This window comes from Podarcis liolepis, assembly GCF_965112155.1.
Source record: "Podarcis liolepis genome assembly, chromosome: 6".
In the NCBI taxonomy this organism is placed as follows: Eukaryota; Metazoa; Chordata; class Lepidosauria; order Squamata; family Lacertidae; genus Podarcis; species Podarcis liolepis.
Genome location: NC_139559.1, coordinates 63,582,126 through 63,598,521, shown reverse-complemented (window position 1 = coordinate 63,598,521; position 16,396 = coordinate 63,582,126). Strand labels below are relative to the sequence as shown.

Sequence of the window (16,396 nt, the reverse complement as noted above, 5' to 3'; positions counted from 1 at the left end):
AGTGTTTATACATTTATTTGACTGTGCCCCTCTAGGTGCTGTTGCCTTGGAAACATTCCCCTGACCTTTTATGCCTTGGGAGAGTCAGCTCTCTAAAGAGAAACAAGAAACATTTTGAGCCTGAAATTCTAGCACTGTCATGAGGGCAGGGAATGAAAAAGGCAGGAAAACTCCTCAGTTTAGCAACACCAAAAGGGATAGAGAGGAAGAAACACAGTTAAAAAACCCCCACCAACTCACAAAATACACAATAGGAAAGACACAAGAGCAAGTAAAGGAAAGTACTTGAGGAGAGAACAAAAGGAGCCAACTGTCACCAACTTCAGGCAGGCTGTCTGGTGAGAGGGATGACTCCTGGAGAAGGCTGCAAAAGGCTTGAGTGGACCATGTTACTTTCAGTAGGAAGCATCTCTATGAAGAACGTCAGCCATTATTAGCTGAAAAATTAGAAGCTCCAAATATTGGCTTCGTTCTAGACTTTAGTTGGTTGCACATAGTTTCATTGAAAGCAACAGGGTTAAGTAGTGGCTAATTTAGAATTATAGAATCTTTTAGGTTGGAAGGGACCCAAGGGTCATCTACTCCAACCCCCTGCAATGCAGAAATCTCAGCTAGAGCATCCATGACAAATGGCCATCCAATCTCTGCTTAAAAACCTCCAAGGAAGGAGAATCCACCACCTTTCATGGTAGTCTGTTCCACTGCCGAACAGCTTTTACTGTCAGAAAGTTTTTCCAAATGTGTTAGTCAGAATCTCCTTTCTTGCAACTTGAAACCATTGGTTTGAGTCCTACTCTCCAGAGCAGGAGAAAACAAGCATGCTCCCTCCTCCATGTGACAGCTCATGAAATATTTTAAGCTGGCTATCATATCTCTGTCTCCTCTTTTCCAGGCTAAACCTATCCAGCTCCTTCAAGCGCTCCTTGTAAGGCTTAATTTGCAGACCCTTAATCATCTTGGTTGCCCTCTGCACATGTTCTAGCTTGTCAACATCCTTCTTAGATTATGGTGCCCAGAAGTGCACACAGTATTCCAGGTGTGGTCTGACCAAGGCAGAATAGAGTGGTATTACTTCTCTTGATATGGATGCTATACTCCTGTTGATGCAGCCTAGAATAGAACTTAATCTGAATCCAACCCTTGGTTTTGTAAATGAAGAAGAAGAAGAAGAAGAAGAGTTTGGATTTGATATCCCGCCTTTCACTCCCCTTCAGGAGTCTCAAAGCGGCTAACAATCTCCTTTCCCTTCCTCCCCCACAACAAACACTCTGTGAGGTGAGTGGGGCTGAGAGACTTCACAGAAGTGTGACTGGCCCAAGGTCACCCAGCAGCTGCATGCGGAGGAGCAGAGACGCGAACCCGGTTACCCAGATTACGTGACTACCGCTCTTAACCACTACACCACACTGGCTCTCAAATTAGTTCTCTAAAGGCTCCTAATAAACTCAAGTCACTTGCGCAGTGGTTGTATTTACAAATTATATTCTTGGGTGGGTTATTCATAATTATATTAATAAAGTGTCTCTGGTTTTCTTCATAGATTTAAAATATTTCCAAATGTGCTGTATCACATTCCAACTCTTGAAACAATCCTCCTTGCTAATAATCAGGTTGGATCCCTGGACCCTCTGCAAATAAAGAAGTTGGACAGGCTTGGTACCCTAGATCTTCAAAATAATGACCTCTTACAAGTACCACCAGAACTTGGGAACTGTGTCAATCTCAGGTGATTAACTTCATGAATTTTGGATAACTTTTTCCTATACAGCATATTCTTTTTGAAAATGTTCATATTTATTCTAGGAAAGACTAAACAAAGCAGTACAAAAGTTCATAATGAAATCAGTCTCATTTTTGTGTCATCTGACTATTTGAATAGATTAGGTTACAATTTTGAAAATGTGTACTCTTTGGATCTTTTCAGACATTGGTTCAATTGAACAAGATTCTGCTTCCCAGGATTATATACTCAGTAAGCATGGGTACAATATAACTGAATATTTGAATGGATAGTTTTCCTAACCTTATATGGGATAGAATTCCACAAACAAGATTTGTTAGAAAGCCCATGTTCAAATAAGCTCAGTCAACATGTCAGGAGACCCCTGTTTGCAAAACTGCTCATCCTAACTGATGGTCCTAAATAGATGGTGATGCAGTTTTCTTTTCATGCAATGCTGGAATTTTATGCATAAATCAGTGAGTGGTGAAGTGGCTCAACTGTTGAATAAAGTAATAATGTGGTCTGATGCAGACAGGGAGAAATGATTGAGATGTATTCTCCTGATCCCTTGGTCCCAATTAAGGGATCAATATTGAGTCAGGATCATGTATATCTGCAGCATGAGCTCCCCCAGCCAGGTTCAGGATTTACAATAACACTAGAATTTTAAGCTGGTTTCAAATTCAATGAATTCCATCTGCAAAGGTCTGAATAAGAAAAATGTAGAAATGTAAGAAAAACATTTCCCAAGTGACTCTTTAAGAAAGAGAGTGTTGTCTTTTCCCCTTTGAATTTTAAAGGTGCGGTTTATCTGCGGGTGCGGCTTATATTCAGGCCAATATGGTTTATTTGCCATCTTTCAACCACAACTGGACTTATTCAGGACAAAATATTATTATCAATTCATCTGCTTAAAAGTTCAACAGCACACTAGATTAGTGTTTCTATTCAATCTCTCACAAAGACGATACTCGAATATAAGCCGCTCCCTTAAAACTGGGTTACAGGCTAAAAATTGCTGCGGTTGGTAGAATTGTAACTCCAAGCCAATTTAAGTCTTTGATCTTGCAAGCCCGCAAAAGTTACTATACAATCGCTAAAATCGAAATTGCTACAATTCCGTGACTCAAGCTCTCAAACTGGCAATAAAACATTTTTTTGTTCCGTTTTACCGTATTTCTGTTTCAGCAGCAATATCGTAAAAGCCAATTTTTGTAAGGTCGTGAATATAAGCTGCACTTTAACTTTTCATGGTCTGAATTTGGGGGGCGGGGAAGTGCCGCTTATATTTGGGCCAATATGGTAAATGAGTAGAGAAGGGCTTCCTCAGCCTCATGCCCTCCAGATGTGTGGGACACAATTCCCATAATTCCTGACAATTAGCCATGCTGCTTGAGGCTGATGGGAGTTGGTCTAAAACATTTGGAGGGCACTAGGCTGGAGTAGAGGCATTGCTGACTTCCATTTTTAAATAAATGACACAATAAAATAAAAGTGATAAGATTTTCTCATTTATGAATGGTGATTGTGTGTATGCATGTACATGCGTGCACACACATACAGTAGTCTTAACTGGTTTTTGGTCCTTCTGTTAGGACACTTTTGCTGGAAGGCAATCCTTTCCGGACTCCTCGAGCTGCTATTCTTGCCAAGGGGACAGCTGCTGTGCTTGAATACCTAAGAAGCAGAATTCCTACTTGATCTGTTGTGCTTGGTTTGAACTGAAATGTGTGCAAGATCTTACCTTCTGAAGCATGAAGATCGAAGTCCTTATACATAAGAACTATTTGCTTCGTTTAGCATAAGCTGAGTGCATATGCTGTGGTCACTTTTTAAGAGCTATTTCACAAAGGACTCTTACCTTGCATGCCTCCAGTTCAAACTATGCTTGCGTACATGCTTGTATGGTGTATGGGTAGGTTATTGATAGATGGTTCTATTCGTCCAGCAGCAATTCCCCTCATCATGACATGATTGTAAAAATACTGCTACCATCTAGGAATTATTGATAGCTGTATCCATGTGCCCATCTGATCTCTTCTTAACCGACATATTCTATATGAACAGGTACTGTACGTTATCCAAAATTGGATATGGTTAGAATTGTGCTATTGTGTTAATTTTTTTTTAATCCTGTTTTAAATTTCCTTTTCTTTTAGCTAATTTTAAGGTCACCAAAAAAGGGCTGCCCCCAAAATAAAATAAATCCAGATCTTGATTTGCATAATATGAAGCATTTGCACCAAGCGATTGCCTGCTGAAGAATTATGGTGCTGACTTAATCACTAATGAATTGGCACATTTATCAAATTATTATTTGAAAATAAAACTCAAATTATATATCAAATGATCAGTTTCATAAATTTAACCAAATGACTTAGTGCAACTGTTTACAAATGCCAGAAATGTTTAGAAAAACTCTGCTGTGTGGAACATCACAAATGTTGGAATATTTTTTTCTGTTTTTTTACAATTAATACTTGGTTGTGTGTGCGCCTTGCAATTATTCAAGATGCTAGTTTGCCAAAATTAGCAGTTTCCATTTATTTTCCTTTTTAAAATGTTATTGCTATTAAGAGCTGCTTCTTTTTGAAGATGTCCTACTTGTACAAGGAGACACATGGCCTGTGTCAGCTGTGAACACCACACACATGAATTTTCTCCTTTCTTTGCAAAAAACTGTGAAACTGGGAGTTGGAAAGGAGGAGGCATGTAGCTGCACCAGAGTATGATCTATTATATGAAATTCTTTTAACTCTAAAACTGTTCGACCATGCAACCCCACTTTCAGATTAAATTTTTAAGACTTGTAGAAACTGGAATCTTTTTGGAAGAGGGTTATTGATGTGAATTTCCCTGATCTGTTCTTAATTTGGGACAGCCATGCCTACACCCTTAAATGTGTTGACCTGGTCTTGTTTTTGTGTTTTTAATAAACTGTTGGGAATCGCCCAGAGTGGCTGGGGAAACCCAGCCAGATGGGCAGGGTATGAATAATAAATTATTATGATTATTATTGTAGCCCCTGTGTTGAGTTATGTATAATTAGAAGCATATATACACTATTGCCCATAAGATACTTTCCTTTTCCCAAAACTTTGGATACAATTATGAAAGCCATAGTCTGCACCCAATGAGAGACTAGTGCAGGGGTGATTAACCTGTTTTTAGAACACAACTCCCATCACCTCTGACCATTAGGTGAAGCATTTGTATCTGTTGGATGGTGGCAGTGGGTTCTTCTAAAGGTTGTAGAGCTTTATGCAGCTGACTGGCCTAATAACATGCTGACAGCCATCCGGTACTAGCAACCATTGTACTGTACCATTCTCTGCAAGTCCTAACCCCTAGGTAGTGAGAACAACCTGAAAAGCTAACAGCGTCTTTTTATGTTGGCGAATGCATTTATAGTTCTGTACTTCTGATGCACTTGGATTGAGGAAGTAAAATAATAATAAGAGGCCTGGCAAAAAGTTTGGTGGTGTTTCTATGAATTAGCAAAAGTGAAATAGTTGTCTTTAAAAAAAAAAAGTGATTGCAAGACTCCCGCACAAAGTACTTACAATAAGGTGCCTTTATTTATACAATAGACTTTTTAATATATTATTCAAAACACTTTTTTTAATACTGAAAAAGGTTGAGTACATCAAAGCCGAAAATGGCTCTGCTATACGCTGCACAGCATTGTTTGAGTCCCTGTATTCTTTTTATGTACAGAAAGCATCTGCAAAATGCATCCTAGACACAATATGCACCTTACCAGTTAGTGTCAATACACAAATTAAAATGGGAGCGATACCACCTGCATGTGCAAATGAAAGATAATTGATTTCACTGAATCAATAGATTTAAAATATAGCTTTAAAGTACCTTTTTGCACGTAAAATGAAGCAGCTTCCAAGTTCAGTAAATCTGTATACTGCAAAGACATTGAAATACATTCACAATCTATGTTCATAGAGTAGTAAGTGGTTCTTCATTCAGCCATATTTACAATGATATTGTAATTAAACTGAAAAGTACAGTTCTTCATATAGCAATCTTTGTAACACATACAAAAATGACAGTTCTGTATATAATTTAAGCTCAAAATCACAATTTTCTCAAAATATTAATTACAATACAGCTATCTCTATAATTAAACATGTGTTTTATAAAATGGTAAAATTTGTAATAAAGTAAGTTGTTTTTGACTTGATTACAGTACTCACAAGTAGAAAAATGTAACTTAATAAGTCTTTGTCTTGCCCAGTGTTAAGCCACCTAAGCTAGCAAAGAGGCAGGAAAAGGCCCCAGTTTATAAAAATTCAGCCTCTTGTGCTGAACTGGTGTGGCTTCTTGATGTTAAGAATAAAAGCTTTTACAAGAGGGCATGAAAATTCTAGATGGAGTAAAATGGTGTGTATTATACATGTTTTGTGTTTGACTTAATGCGCATCTGAAAAGTTCAAAAAGACTAGTAAGGACGACTCATTCTAAAAGTCTGAGTTAAAATTCTGCCATTGTATAGAGCGTTAGAAATCTGGCTATTAAAAATGTGTGTGCTGAGGAAAACTAGGCTTTGCCTTTGGGTGTCAGTATTGGGCTGCGCAAATATGACTACCATTGTTGTTGGGCATAGCAAAAACTGTCGTTCATTAACCCACCTTCACTACATGTAAATCCAATCCAAATTACTGGTTTAGAAATAGATTTTATTCTTATCTTATACTTAGAACACAATGCAATAATGAAGACCATGAGCAAAGGAAAAAATGGAACTGAAAATATTCAACAGCAATTCCTAAAGGAAGAAAAAATGTTTTGTGAAAGTGTAAGTCACTATTTGAGTTCCATCTTAATTTTGCCTCAAAAGTACATGAAAGCTGTAAACATGGAAAAACCGAATCAATGTTACTAAACACTGTTGCTGTTGACAATGATACATTCTGAACATTAGCAGGGATTAGCATTTTGCTTATATTTCTGTGATTTGCATGATTATTTCTTAGAGAGGCATGTATTGCAGTCAGACACAGAACTCAGTACACTCACAAGTTAGCTCTGTACAACGCTGAAACTACTGGTTTTAGTTTGGTAAATAGGTAGGCACTGCTGCTGCAAGAAAAGGAAGCAGAGAGTGGTAGGATAAAGAACACTATCCTTTGTGGAACATAGCTTTCATTCCAGATATCCTAGGCACAAGGTTTATAATAGGTTTTTGTTTTTAAATTAACTACTGTTCCATCTTTTATTTATAAATTGGTCACAAGCAGGGCTTTTTTTTTTCCAGCCAGAACTCAGTTCTGGCACCTCTCAGGTGGGTGCCATTGCCATCATAAGAGAAGAAGGGAGGCATTCATGGTGAGTTCCAGTATCTCTTTTTCTAGAAAAAACGGCACCGGTCATACAGGGCACCATCCAGAGGGACTTGATGCAACCAATGTAGCTAAGAAGTCTGCCCTTTTTGGGGAAACATTTCTCATCTAGTCTCATTGCACAGCAATTTCTGGGCGAGTTACAACAAAACAGTTTCAAATTCACAATACAGTTACTAAAATGAGGCATAGAGCCAGCCACCTAAAAATAACAATACTGGCATCAGCTCTTGCTATGTGCCTGTGTGAATTACCAGATATCTAAAACTTAACAAGATTTAGGTATCATGGAGGGGTGGTGTTGGTTCCAAAATGGAAGCATCATCACTGAGAAAGCGTGTGATGCTTAGATGGGAGATCACATGGAAACAAGATGTATGCTGACTTGAGTTCCATGAGGGAAGAAAGAGATTAGTGTAGTGGCAAACCCAGTAACGGCAGAAGTTACATTTTGACTACCTATATTTGTAGTCATAGGGTTTCTGCAATTGTTGCAGCACGTGGCTATAAGCAGAACACATGACTTTGAGTCTTAATTATGGTGGTTGCCTGAGTTATCTGGTGGTCATGTGTTATAGCTCATATATAAATAAAAATTTGCATATAGGTAAGAACAATGGTTCCAAACCAAGAAGCATGCAATTGTAAGAGCAGACGTCTATACTGCAAGAGGCATTCCCCCTTTTACGGGAGAAAAGCACATGACTCTTGCCATCTACCGTTTTTAAACACATACTTTGAGTTTTTCCCCTACAAGTGTATGTTCTGCCTGCATGCATAGATACATAACAAGCTTGTGTCACTGCCTCCCATGTAGTGATGCTCCATACACATTATGTTTCCCTGAACAGCTGTTGTGCTGAATTGAAGGAATGTCAGCCTTTCCCTTTATTTTACTTACAGTGTAGCTCTAATGTGAGAGTTGGTAAATAAACCTTTAAGAACTGTTGCTAACAGAACTGGTGCCATGGCAACTAATGCAGCAGAGTCAAATTCTAAAGAAGTGTAGAATAAATGTCAACTTTTGGATTTCACTGTATTTTTAAATCATTATCAAAAATGAAAACAAATGAATTTTAAAACATAGGATCCCCATCTCGATAGGAGGACTAGTAAGCTTCATAGCATTTGAAGTTTTAGATCATTGATCTGGGATTCAAAGATCACTACAGGCCCACAGCATGCAAAAGAAATAACATCTTATTCTCCATTCTTGCTACGAAACAAAGAGCAAGAACATATGATTCCCAGGCCATCTCCCTGGCTTCCAACTTTATCCCCACTTGTTAATTAAGCAACCTGTCATCATTATCTGATTTGATAAAACAGTTGAGCTGAAACCACATTCTGTTTAGTCATAAGGCTATCCTGAGTTATTTTATGGTTTTATATTTCATTGCCAACTGTCTTGAACCTAGGAGAAGGTGTCATATAAATATTTTAAATAGTTTAATTATAATGTATATTCAGAAACGTTATTGCTTGTGTAAAGTGCTAAGAGAACTGAATTACATTAGGGCTAAACCACTTTTAATTAGCTACAGTAATGGTTCTTCTATTGATGAGCAATATTAAGTGATTTGCACACTGTTCCCCTTCACAATCCTTGTGGATTACCTCCTACACATATTTCATCAAATAAAGCATGTTGTTCATTAAGAATTTGAGCTGAGCATATTTTTGCAATAGGAGGGTCTGAGCTTGGAACATGGGAAATGGCATGGAAGGAGTGCATTTTAGGTTACAAATATTCAGATTAGCTGTGACTATTCTTTGTATAACCCTAAACCATGTCACAAGATTGTGGTAAAGGTAAAGGTACCCCTGACCCTTAGGTACTTTGACGTGCTTTCGAACTGCTAGGTGGGCAGGAGCTGGGACCAAGCAACGGGAGCTCACCCCTTCATGGGGATTCAAATTGCCGACCTTCCAATCGGCAAGCCTTAGGCTCACTGGTTTAGACCAAAGCGCCACCCACGTCCCTATGATTGTGGTAAGAAAGAGCACATCCCCTTCTTGCTAATTCCTTTCTGGACACAATTCAAAGTTCTGGTAATTATCTTTGAAGCCCTAACAGAAAACATGGTAAACCTTTTTCAAACTGAGGGCTGCATTACCTCATGGGCAACCTTCCAGGGGCCACGTGGCGGGTGGGGCCGGAGGAAAGGATGTGAGACTTTTGTACACTAGACTTCATTCCAGCCATGCAAGCCCATGAGAAAGGCAGAGGTTTACACAGGCACCCACATTTTTATCTCCAGGCAAGCAAGAGGCCTTAGCACAGCTCAGAGAAACATTCTAGTTGGGCATTGTGTGGCCTAGGGAGAATCTGAGGGCCAAAGAGGTTCCTCCTCATCACTGCCCTAAAGGATCCCTGAGGGACCATCTCTCCCCCTCCTAGGCTGCCTGCTGCCTAAGATTTGCTTTGAAGGCTCCCTTCCATGTCATGTTCCAGGCTGAACATTGAATATTGGATGGGAAGTGGCAAAAAACCCCACCTCTGTGGTCATACCCACATTATATTCCCTCATTATATCATATCTCACTATATATTTACGCCTGCTGTGTGGTGCATCTTATCATGATCATCATCAGCTGTGCCTGTCTTTGTTGTATTGGTTTATATGGTTGTATTATTTCAAGCTACCCTGAGTGATGCAAATACATATGAAGGGCAGGAGATGAGCTTTTCAAATAATAGTATACACATTGAAGCTCAGTTTTGCGTGTGTGACACCCTCTCCCAGCTCAAGGAATACCTTAAATTACGTAATCCTGTAAGGCATTGGGTGCTATTCGGTTAAGTTTTACTCAGAATAGATGCATTGAAATCAATGAAAATGATTAACTTAGACATTACTACTCTGAGCAAAACAGTGGAACACCACCCATGAAATTTAAAAAGGCAAAGGGAGGAATTCAGTGAGGCAAAGAGAGGAATTCACCATTACATTTGTTCTGTCAGGACAAGCATTTTTGCTTGCCAGTCAGAAAGATCTCCCTCTCCTCTGCCCTCCCCAAGCTGATTGGGTGGCCAGAAATAGGGGGGAGCCCTGTTGCACTAGCAGAGCTCATTTACTGTCTCCCACTAGCACAAATATTTAGTTGTATCAGGCCCAAAAGTTTTAAAGTGCAATTCTATAAATGTCTCCTCAGAAGAAAGTCCCATTAAGTGCAATGGAATTCATTCTCAGGTAAGTGGATATAGGACTACAGGTTAATTTTTATATAGATTTCATTTTAAGTGTCTATAAAAATACTATTTAATAATCCATTATATTTGACTTTAGACTTTGTGGGAATTACAGTTTTAAATAGTTTTCTTTCTAAAGCCATGAAGAACTTTGAGGCTGTGGCTGGGTACACACACTACCTTAAAAGGGCATGGCTTCCCCCAGAGTATTCTGGGAATTGTAGTTTATCCCTCACAAGGCTATTGGGGTAGGTGGGTGTCATGTCTTTTAAAGGTGTGGTGTGCATGCAGCCTGTTTTTTGATGGATGGAATAATTTGTAAATAGCTTGTGTGTGCTTCTGTGTTCTGAAATTACATGACATCTAGAAATAATTAAAAATCATCTTGAAAAAAAGCTGGTACCAACGCACAGAGGCTTACAATGAGAACTAATATGTAATCCCATGGAAGTTACATTTATATAGATATCCCTCCCAATGATCAGTACTAACATATATTATACATTTGGCACTATGTTTGCCATTGGTCCAGCAATTGGCAATTTCCCCCCATATATATATATATATATTCATTTATTTATATATATATGTATATAAATTTTTATTTAATTAAACATTAGATCTGGCTAGACATATTTTACTATTTATAAAAAATATTTAGACAGTAAGCTCACGTTGAATAACTAGGTCTACTGTATTCTGGAAACTCTTCAGTAGTAGTACAGCTTTTTCATGTTCCATATGTACAAAACTGTGTCCATTTGCCTGTAACAGACAAAAGAGAAAAAATTATAACTAGATATCCATTGTGCCTACATAGGAAATACAGCTGTAAAATCAACTGAAATCCTACAAGTGTATAAAAATCAGCTGAAAGGTTATCCCAGTAAAAGCTCCATTCAAATTTTGGTTTTCCAAAAGTCTATGCAACCCCATATTGGTGTAGTCATCTATTGCTCTCTTGTTTATTTCCACCTTATACCAATTTACTTGGGTTTATAATTTTCAGTTTCCAGGGGTCTGTCTCCATTCAGCAAGGAGACTTGCTCTCGGAAAGAAGCTACTCAGGTTTCCATCCTGATCACATTGGTTTCTGTGTATGCAAGTGTCTCATAAGAATAAATAACTACAACCCGCAACTCTACTGGATGAGTGTTATCCTTGTTGGACTAATCCACATTACCTAATAGTGTATTAGTGTGGTAAAGAGAGCTGCAAGCATGAGTTCAGAGCGCTTGAGTTTGGTCAGTCCTGCCTTCAATGTCGGCACTGATGCTGGTGATCTGTTAGCCAAAGAGATCCTTAAGTGCACACTGTTGCTGCTGTGTGAGGTTTAGGTCAGGGTTTGTGAAAAGAACAACTATTCAATGACAACAACTATAATTTATAAGCTGGGCATGTTTGAGCCCTTGTACAAAAGCCAAGCTGAGAATACCCATGTACTGCATGTAAAATGAACACATTTTGCTTTACAGTGGTACCTCGGGTTACATACGACTCAGGTTACATACGACTCAGGTTACAGACTCTGCTAACCCAGAAATAGTACCTCAGGTTAAGAACTTTGCTTCAGGATGGGAACAGAAATCTTGCTCTGGTGGCGCGGAAGCAGCAGGAGGCCTCATTAGCTAAAGTAGTGCTTCAGGTTAAGAACAGTTTCAGGTTAAGAACAGACCTCCGGAACGAATTAAGTACTTAACCCAAGGTACCACTGTATTTGATAATTGACTTTGTTTTTCAAAGCAAAGGCAGCAGGACCAGAGAAGGAAAAAAAGAAGTGCCAGTACTGAAGTAGAAGGGTAAGATACTGCAGAAGTAGTTTTGAAGTGCCAAGCAGGTACACCGGCCATGGATTTCAGAACAAACATGGTTTGCCTATTTCCATGATTTTATCTATAACATAAAAGCTTAGAAAATGAAAACCAACTTTGTCAGGGATCCAAATTTCCTGTTAAGATTACTTGTTAATGGATACAATTGTACACATGTGTAATATGCTCTGTTCTACAAGTCATCAAATACAATGCCAGTCCAGATTAGCAAAACTCTTGTGTTCGTCAAATCAAAATAAAATATTTTTCATTCTTCAAGGTCTCATACCCTGAAGATTTCATCAAAGTGAGAATGCAATGCAGTTTATATAAGACTTCAGTTAAGACTTCAACATGTTCTGTGAAGGTGACAAGATTTGGTATATAGCATTTGTGGAAATTCAAGGGTCTGTTAATGAAAAACTGATGCTGGCTTGGGATGATAATTGCTTTCAAAGCATCTGAGTTAGAAGAAACCTGGAGATCTTGACTTCAACATCTTGACCCAAGTATTTGCCATATAACCAGTTTCCCCACCCCCATAGAGCCTCCTTAATCCAGATTAGCACTTCATATGCAGTAAACAGAAGCTAACACAATGGTGTCAGAACTGACCAAGATGTCTGCAGAACATAATTTTAGGGAGAGATGTCACATGCTTTGGGGGAGGTACCGCTAAAGTGCCCTCACAGTCTGCACTAGTTATTAATATGCCTGAGCTTCAGAATATATTTAGGTTTCTTTCTAGTAACAGGAATTCAGGCAACGAAATATCTTTTTGAGTTCTCCTTTCAGAATGGCCATTCATTGTGCATCATACTCATTATATCTATATTAGATTCAGCAAAATAAAATCATAACAGATTCAGAATTTGTATGTTTATTTTAGGATTTTTTATTACCACCTTCATTTTTCATTCTTAACATTCTAAAATAGTTGAAACTGTTGACAAGTTTATTTCTTGCATATTGATATAATATACCAGTTACTGATTTTCTTTCCATTGTATGTACGAATTAAGCATATTTATTGCATTCTGCATGCTGTGCCATAGTTCAAACCATCATCTGCAGAAGTTAAACAACTTTGGTAAAAAGTAACCAAACAAACCCTTATCAGATATTTCAGTTCATTTTATATGCCTGTAAGAGCAAATCCAGTGTTTTTCAAGAGACATCACAAATACCAGTCCTTTCCCCAAGGTCCTTGGCATTTCTTTAGTACCAGAGTTGGGAGATAATGGCGAAATCATGGTCTGGCTGATGGAGCTTTCCCTCTCATGTTCAAATTTCCATCCTCCTTGGTTTGCACACACCATTATTTACTTCACAGTCTGTAAATTCCAATTCTGGCTTGGATGAAAACTGGTTTACTCAAACCAGGAAGATAAGGAAATAAATCAGAGCATACGAGCGGGAATGAAACAAGCCATATGATGGTCAAACCATATCTGAACAGGCCCAGTATTATTTTCATAGGAGGGTCTTATTCATTTCCCTAGTCCTTCTTCTAAACTCAAGTCTGGTGACCAGCATTGTAGAAATGCTCACTCATTTACAAATACTTTGGTCAAAATTTTTGACAAGGCAAGTTAGAAATGTATGTCAGAATGTATGTAGAAATGCTGTCCTGGAAAAACAGTTTATAACAATGTGTCGGTGGCTGCGATCTCGTGTATTTGAATCTGTGTTACTGAATAGCACAACCCACATTTATTCAGTTTTATCCAGCCCACCTCCCAAAGGAGTCCAAGATCATCTGCCTTGGCAAACTGCAATTAAAATAGAGCTGTTTTAAAAGGTATTTATGGTACTACATGCTTTATCCCACCTTTTCCTCCAAAGACCCCATTGCTGCATGCATGCTTCTCCTTCTGCACCGCACCCCCCCAAACACAGACAGATAGAAACCCAAGATAGTCAGTGAGGATTTCGGTTTAGCTCTTCCCCAACCAAAGTCTAACACACTAGGCACTGAGCCACAGTAACTCAGTAATGTGAAGGGCAGCCACTCAAAAAATCCGAATGAGCTGATTTGCGTCCCTAAGGCACTTTTTGATTCCCAACAGATACGATCGCTGTAATTCATATTCAGAGTTATGTACACAGAACTGCAGGTCCAGACTTCCACATTTACTTCCTTCATTATGCAGAGAGCTGTTCCCCATATTTAACCAAACAGAGAAGCACCTGTAGATGGTGAAGTGCAGGATGTGTGCGAGATCTTTCCATGCTTCCAAGGAGATGACTAGTTTAGGGTCTTTAATTAGGTCTGTGTGTACAGAGTGGTAGTGGGGGGAAACTTGTAAAAGTTGCAACACAGTGTTGAAAGTATAAGCATAATCAGGCAGGCAAGGAATAAGAAAAATTATAAGGAACAGAGAGCCCACACACTAAAGAGAAAATTCTTTTATTAATTTAAATGTTTTAACAAATAGCAGGAAAATAATTTAAGAGAAAGAGTACAAATTCCAGACAGATCAAAGACATTCAGCAAAGCCTTGGATTTAGTGTGCAAAACCTCAGAGGAATATTTTCTGAGAGCCAGCCTGAAGCTGGACTCCATTTAGATTTTAGGTTTGTTTGTTTTCTGTAAAGGCTGATAGTCTGTCATGTTGCAGTAAATGGCCTTAAGTGCAAAACATCTGTCTGCATGTCCCTTTCTCGTATCCTGATGGCCTAATTTTGGCTTCCAACTGAAGGACTGAAAAACTCTTAACAGGGCACATTTCTCCATCCAGTTACCTCCAGAGTAATCCTATTGGTCTTGGGGGCGGGGGGAGGATTTCAGATGGATTGCTGACTGAAAATGAGTGAACCCATTATTATTTTTGGTTCTGTTTACCTGAACATGATGCAGTGCAAAGGGCCAATAACATGGTTTTTTTATCCAAGGGGTACATCAAAAGATCAGAACATGATTCCTAAACATGCAGCGTGGATCATCTGACACATGGTACGTCGGCAGGAGTGATTTACCTTTTAAGCAAGCTTGCAGCCTTCCTCCTTTTACAACCTTTACCTGATAATTAGATGCAGTTGGCTACAAAAAGTATACGAACATGAGTTCTTAAGGATTCACTGGTATAATAGCACATGCTATAGGATGGTGGCACAAACTGGGGCAGAAAAACAAAAAGGAATCCTAAATCAAATGGATTATTTAAGGCAGAATTAAAGGGCACATAAATTATAATTCTATCAAAAGCATAGAAATCCAAATTAGAATTACAGTGAAACATAGACCCATTCAACTTTCAAAGGTGAGGTGTAGTCAGTGCATCCTAGCCTACTTGGTTCCACCTTGAAGGGGCACCATTACACTTGAAGCTCACAAGGTTGTTTCCTTACAGATACCAATGTATGCCGTGGATATTGATAGCAGTATTTGATGTCAAAAATATTATTTTTCCACTGTAGTGAAAGATGGTAATTTAAACAGAGCTCTGATAATGAACCAACAGATCATATACGATTCCTCTCCAACATAAGCCTAAAGAGTAGTTGCCTTTCATAAGAACTGCATGCTGGACTTCTGGGGTTGGGAATACATGTTCCATTTTCCTATGGTTTGGCCTTGAGATTTACTTGAAACAGCATCAATTACTTTATATCGTGGGAGTTATTGACATATTTGTCATTAAAAAAAAAACAGAAGGTAGTCTTGTGATGAAAAAAATGTTCTTTGCTGATGATCTATATCAATACATGAGGCAGGCAAACAATATATATTTATATCTCAAGTTCCTTAACTCAGACGTTTGATGATGCATTATAGCAGATTGAGTGAGGCATTGTTTTGTTCAGGGAACAAGACCCTGGATTTTGAAACTGGGTTTAAGAGATATCCAGTGCTTCATGTGTACTCAGTGCCATCTGAAATAAGAACAAATATATTTCAGAACCTCATTTGCTAACTTTGGTTTACAAAAAAAATAAATACTTCAAGCTTATACTCATTGTGAGACTTACCATGAAACCACCCCAGGTTTGTTGGCCAGTAGTCAGGGTAATAACCAGGTTCTGAAATCTGAAAAAGGAAAGTATTGTGGCTGTGGTTTGGCTACTTTGCCACTGCCTGCTTTCTTGGTACTTGAATGCCAGCAGTTTATACTGAAAACCCACGACATAATCCATATGCTAAGGAACACACATAATGGTTAAGTTCACATGAAACGGATGTGCTTGATAGTTTAGCATTAATAATTCTGCGTTGGTTTCATGCCAGAGGTGAGTTCCCGTGGGAAAAAGGTTATTCAGCACTAGATGTGATGGTGACAGACCCATTTGTAAAATCCCAACTTGACCCCAG

General features: G+C 38.6%; 2 protein-coding genes across 26 annotated transcripts in view; one reads left to right on the top strand and one right to left on the bottom strand.

The window, feature by feature from the left end:
* LRRC7 (leucine rich repeat containing 7) overlaps positions 1-16,396 on the bottom strand; it is a 197,191-nt gene that overhangs the window by 13,188 nt on the left and 167,607 nt on the right. For 7 of the 17 annotated variants that reach the window (XM_083510425.1, XM_083510430.1, XM_083510414.1 and 4 more), the window contains one exon: positions 10,948-11,038. In XM_083510425.1, coding sequence (XP_083366551.1) covers positions 10,948-11,038 — 91 coding nt within the window. Of the gene's footprint in view, positions 1-5,282; positions 11,039-14,478; positions 15,961-16,056; positions 16,115-16,396 lie in introns of those variants that run through there. The other 10 variants (XM_083510416.1, XM_083510417.1, XM_083510420.1 and 7 more) reach the window with 6 other exon arrangements.
* Positions 1-16,396, top strand: part of LRRC40 (leucine rich repeat containing 40) — a 35,893-nt gene that overhangs the window by 17,809 nt on the left and 1,688 nt on the right. For 2 of the 9 annotated variants that reach the window (XM_083510524.1, XM_083510520.1), the window contains exons 14-15: positions 1,541-1,726; positions 3,319-4,744. In XM_083510524.1, the coding sequence (XP_083366650.1) occupies positions 1,541-1,726; positions 3,319-3,424 (292 nt within the window). In that variant the 3' untranslated portion in view covers positions 3,425-4,744. Of the gene's footprint in view, positions 1-1,540; positions 1,727-1,924; positions 3,288-3,318; positions 4,745-6,438; positions 8,743-12,016; positions 12,073-14,979; positions 15,041-16,396 lie in introns of those variants that run through there. The other 7 variants (XR_014527775.1, XR_014527776.1, XR_014527777.1 and 4 more) reach the window with 7 other exon arrangements.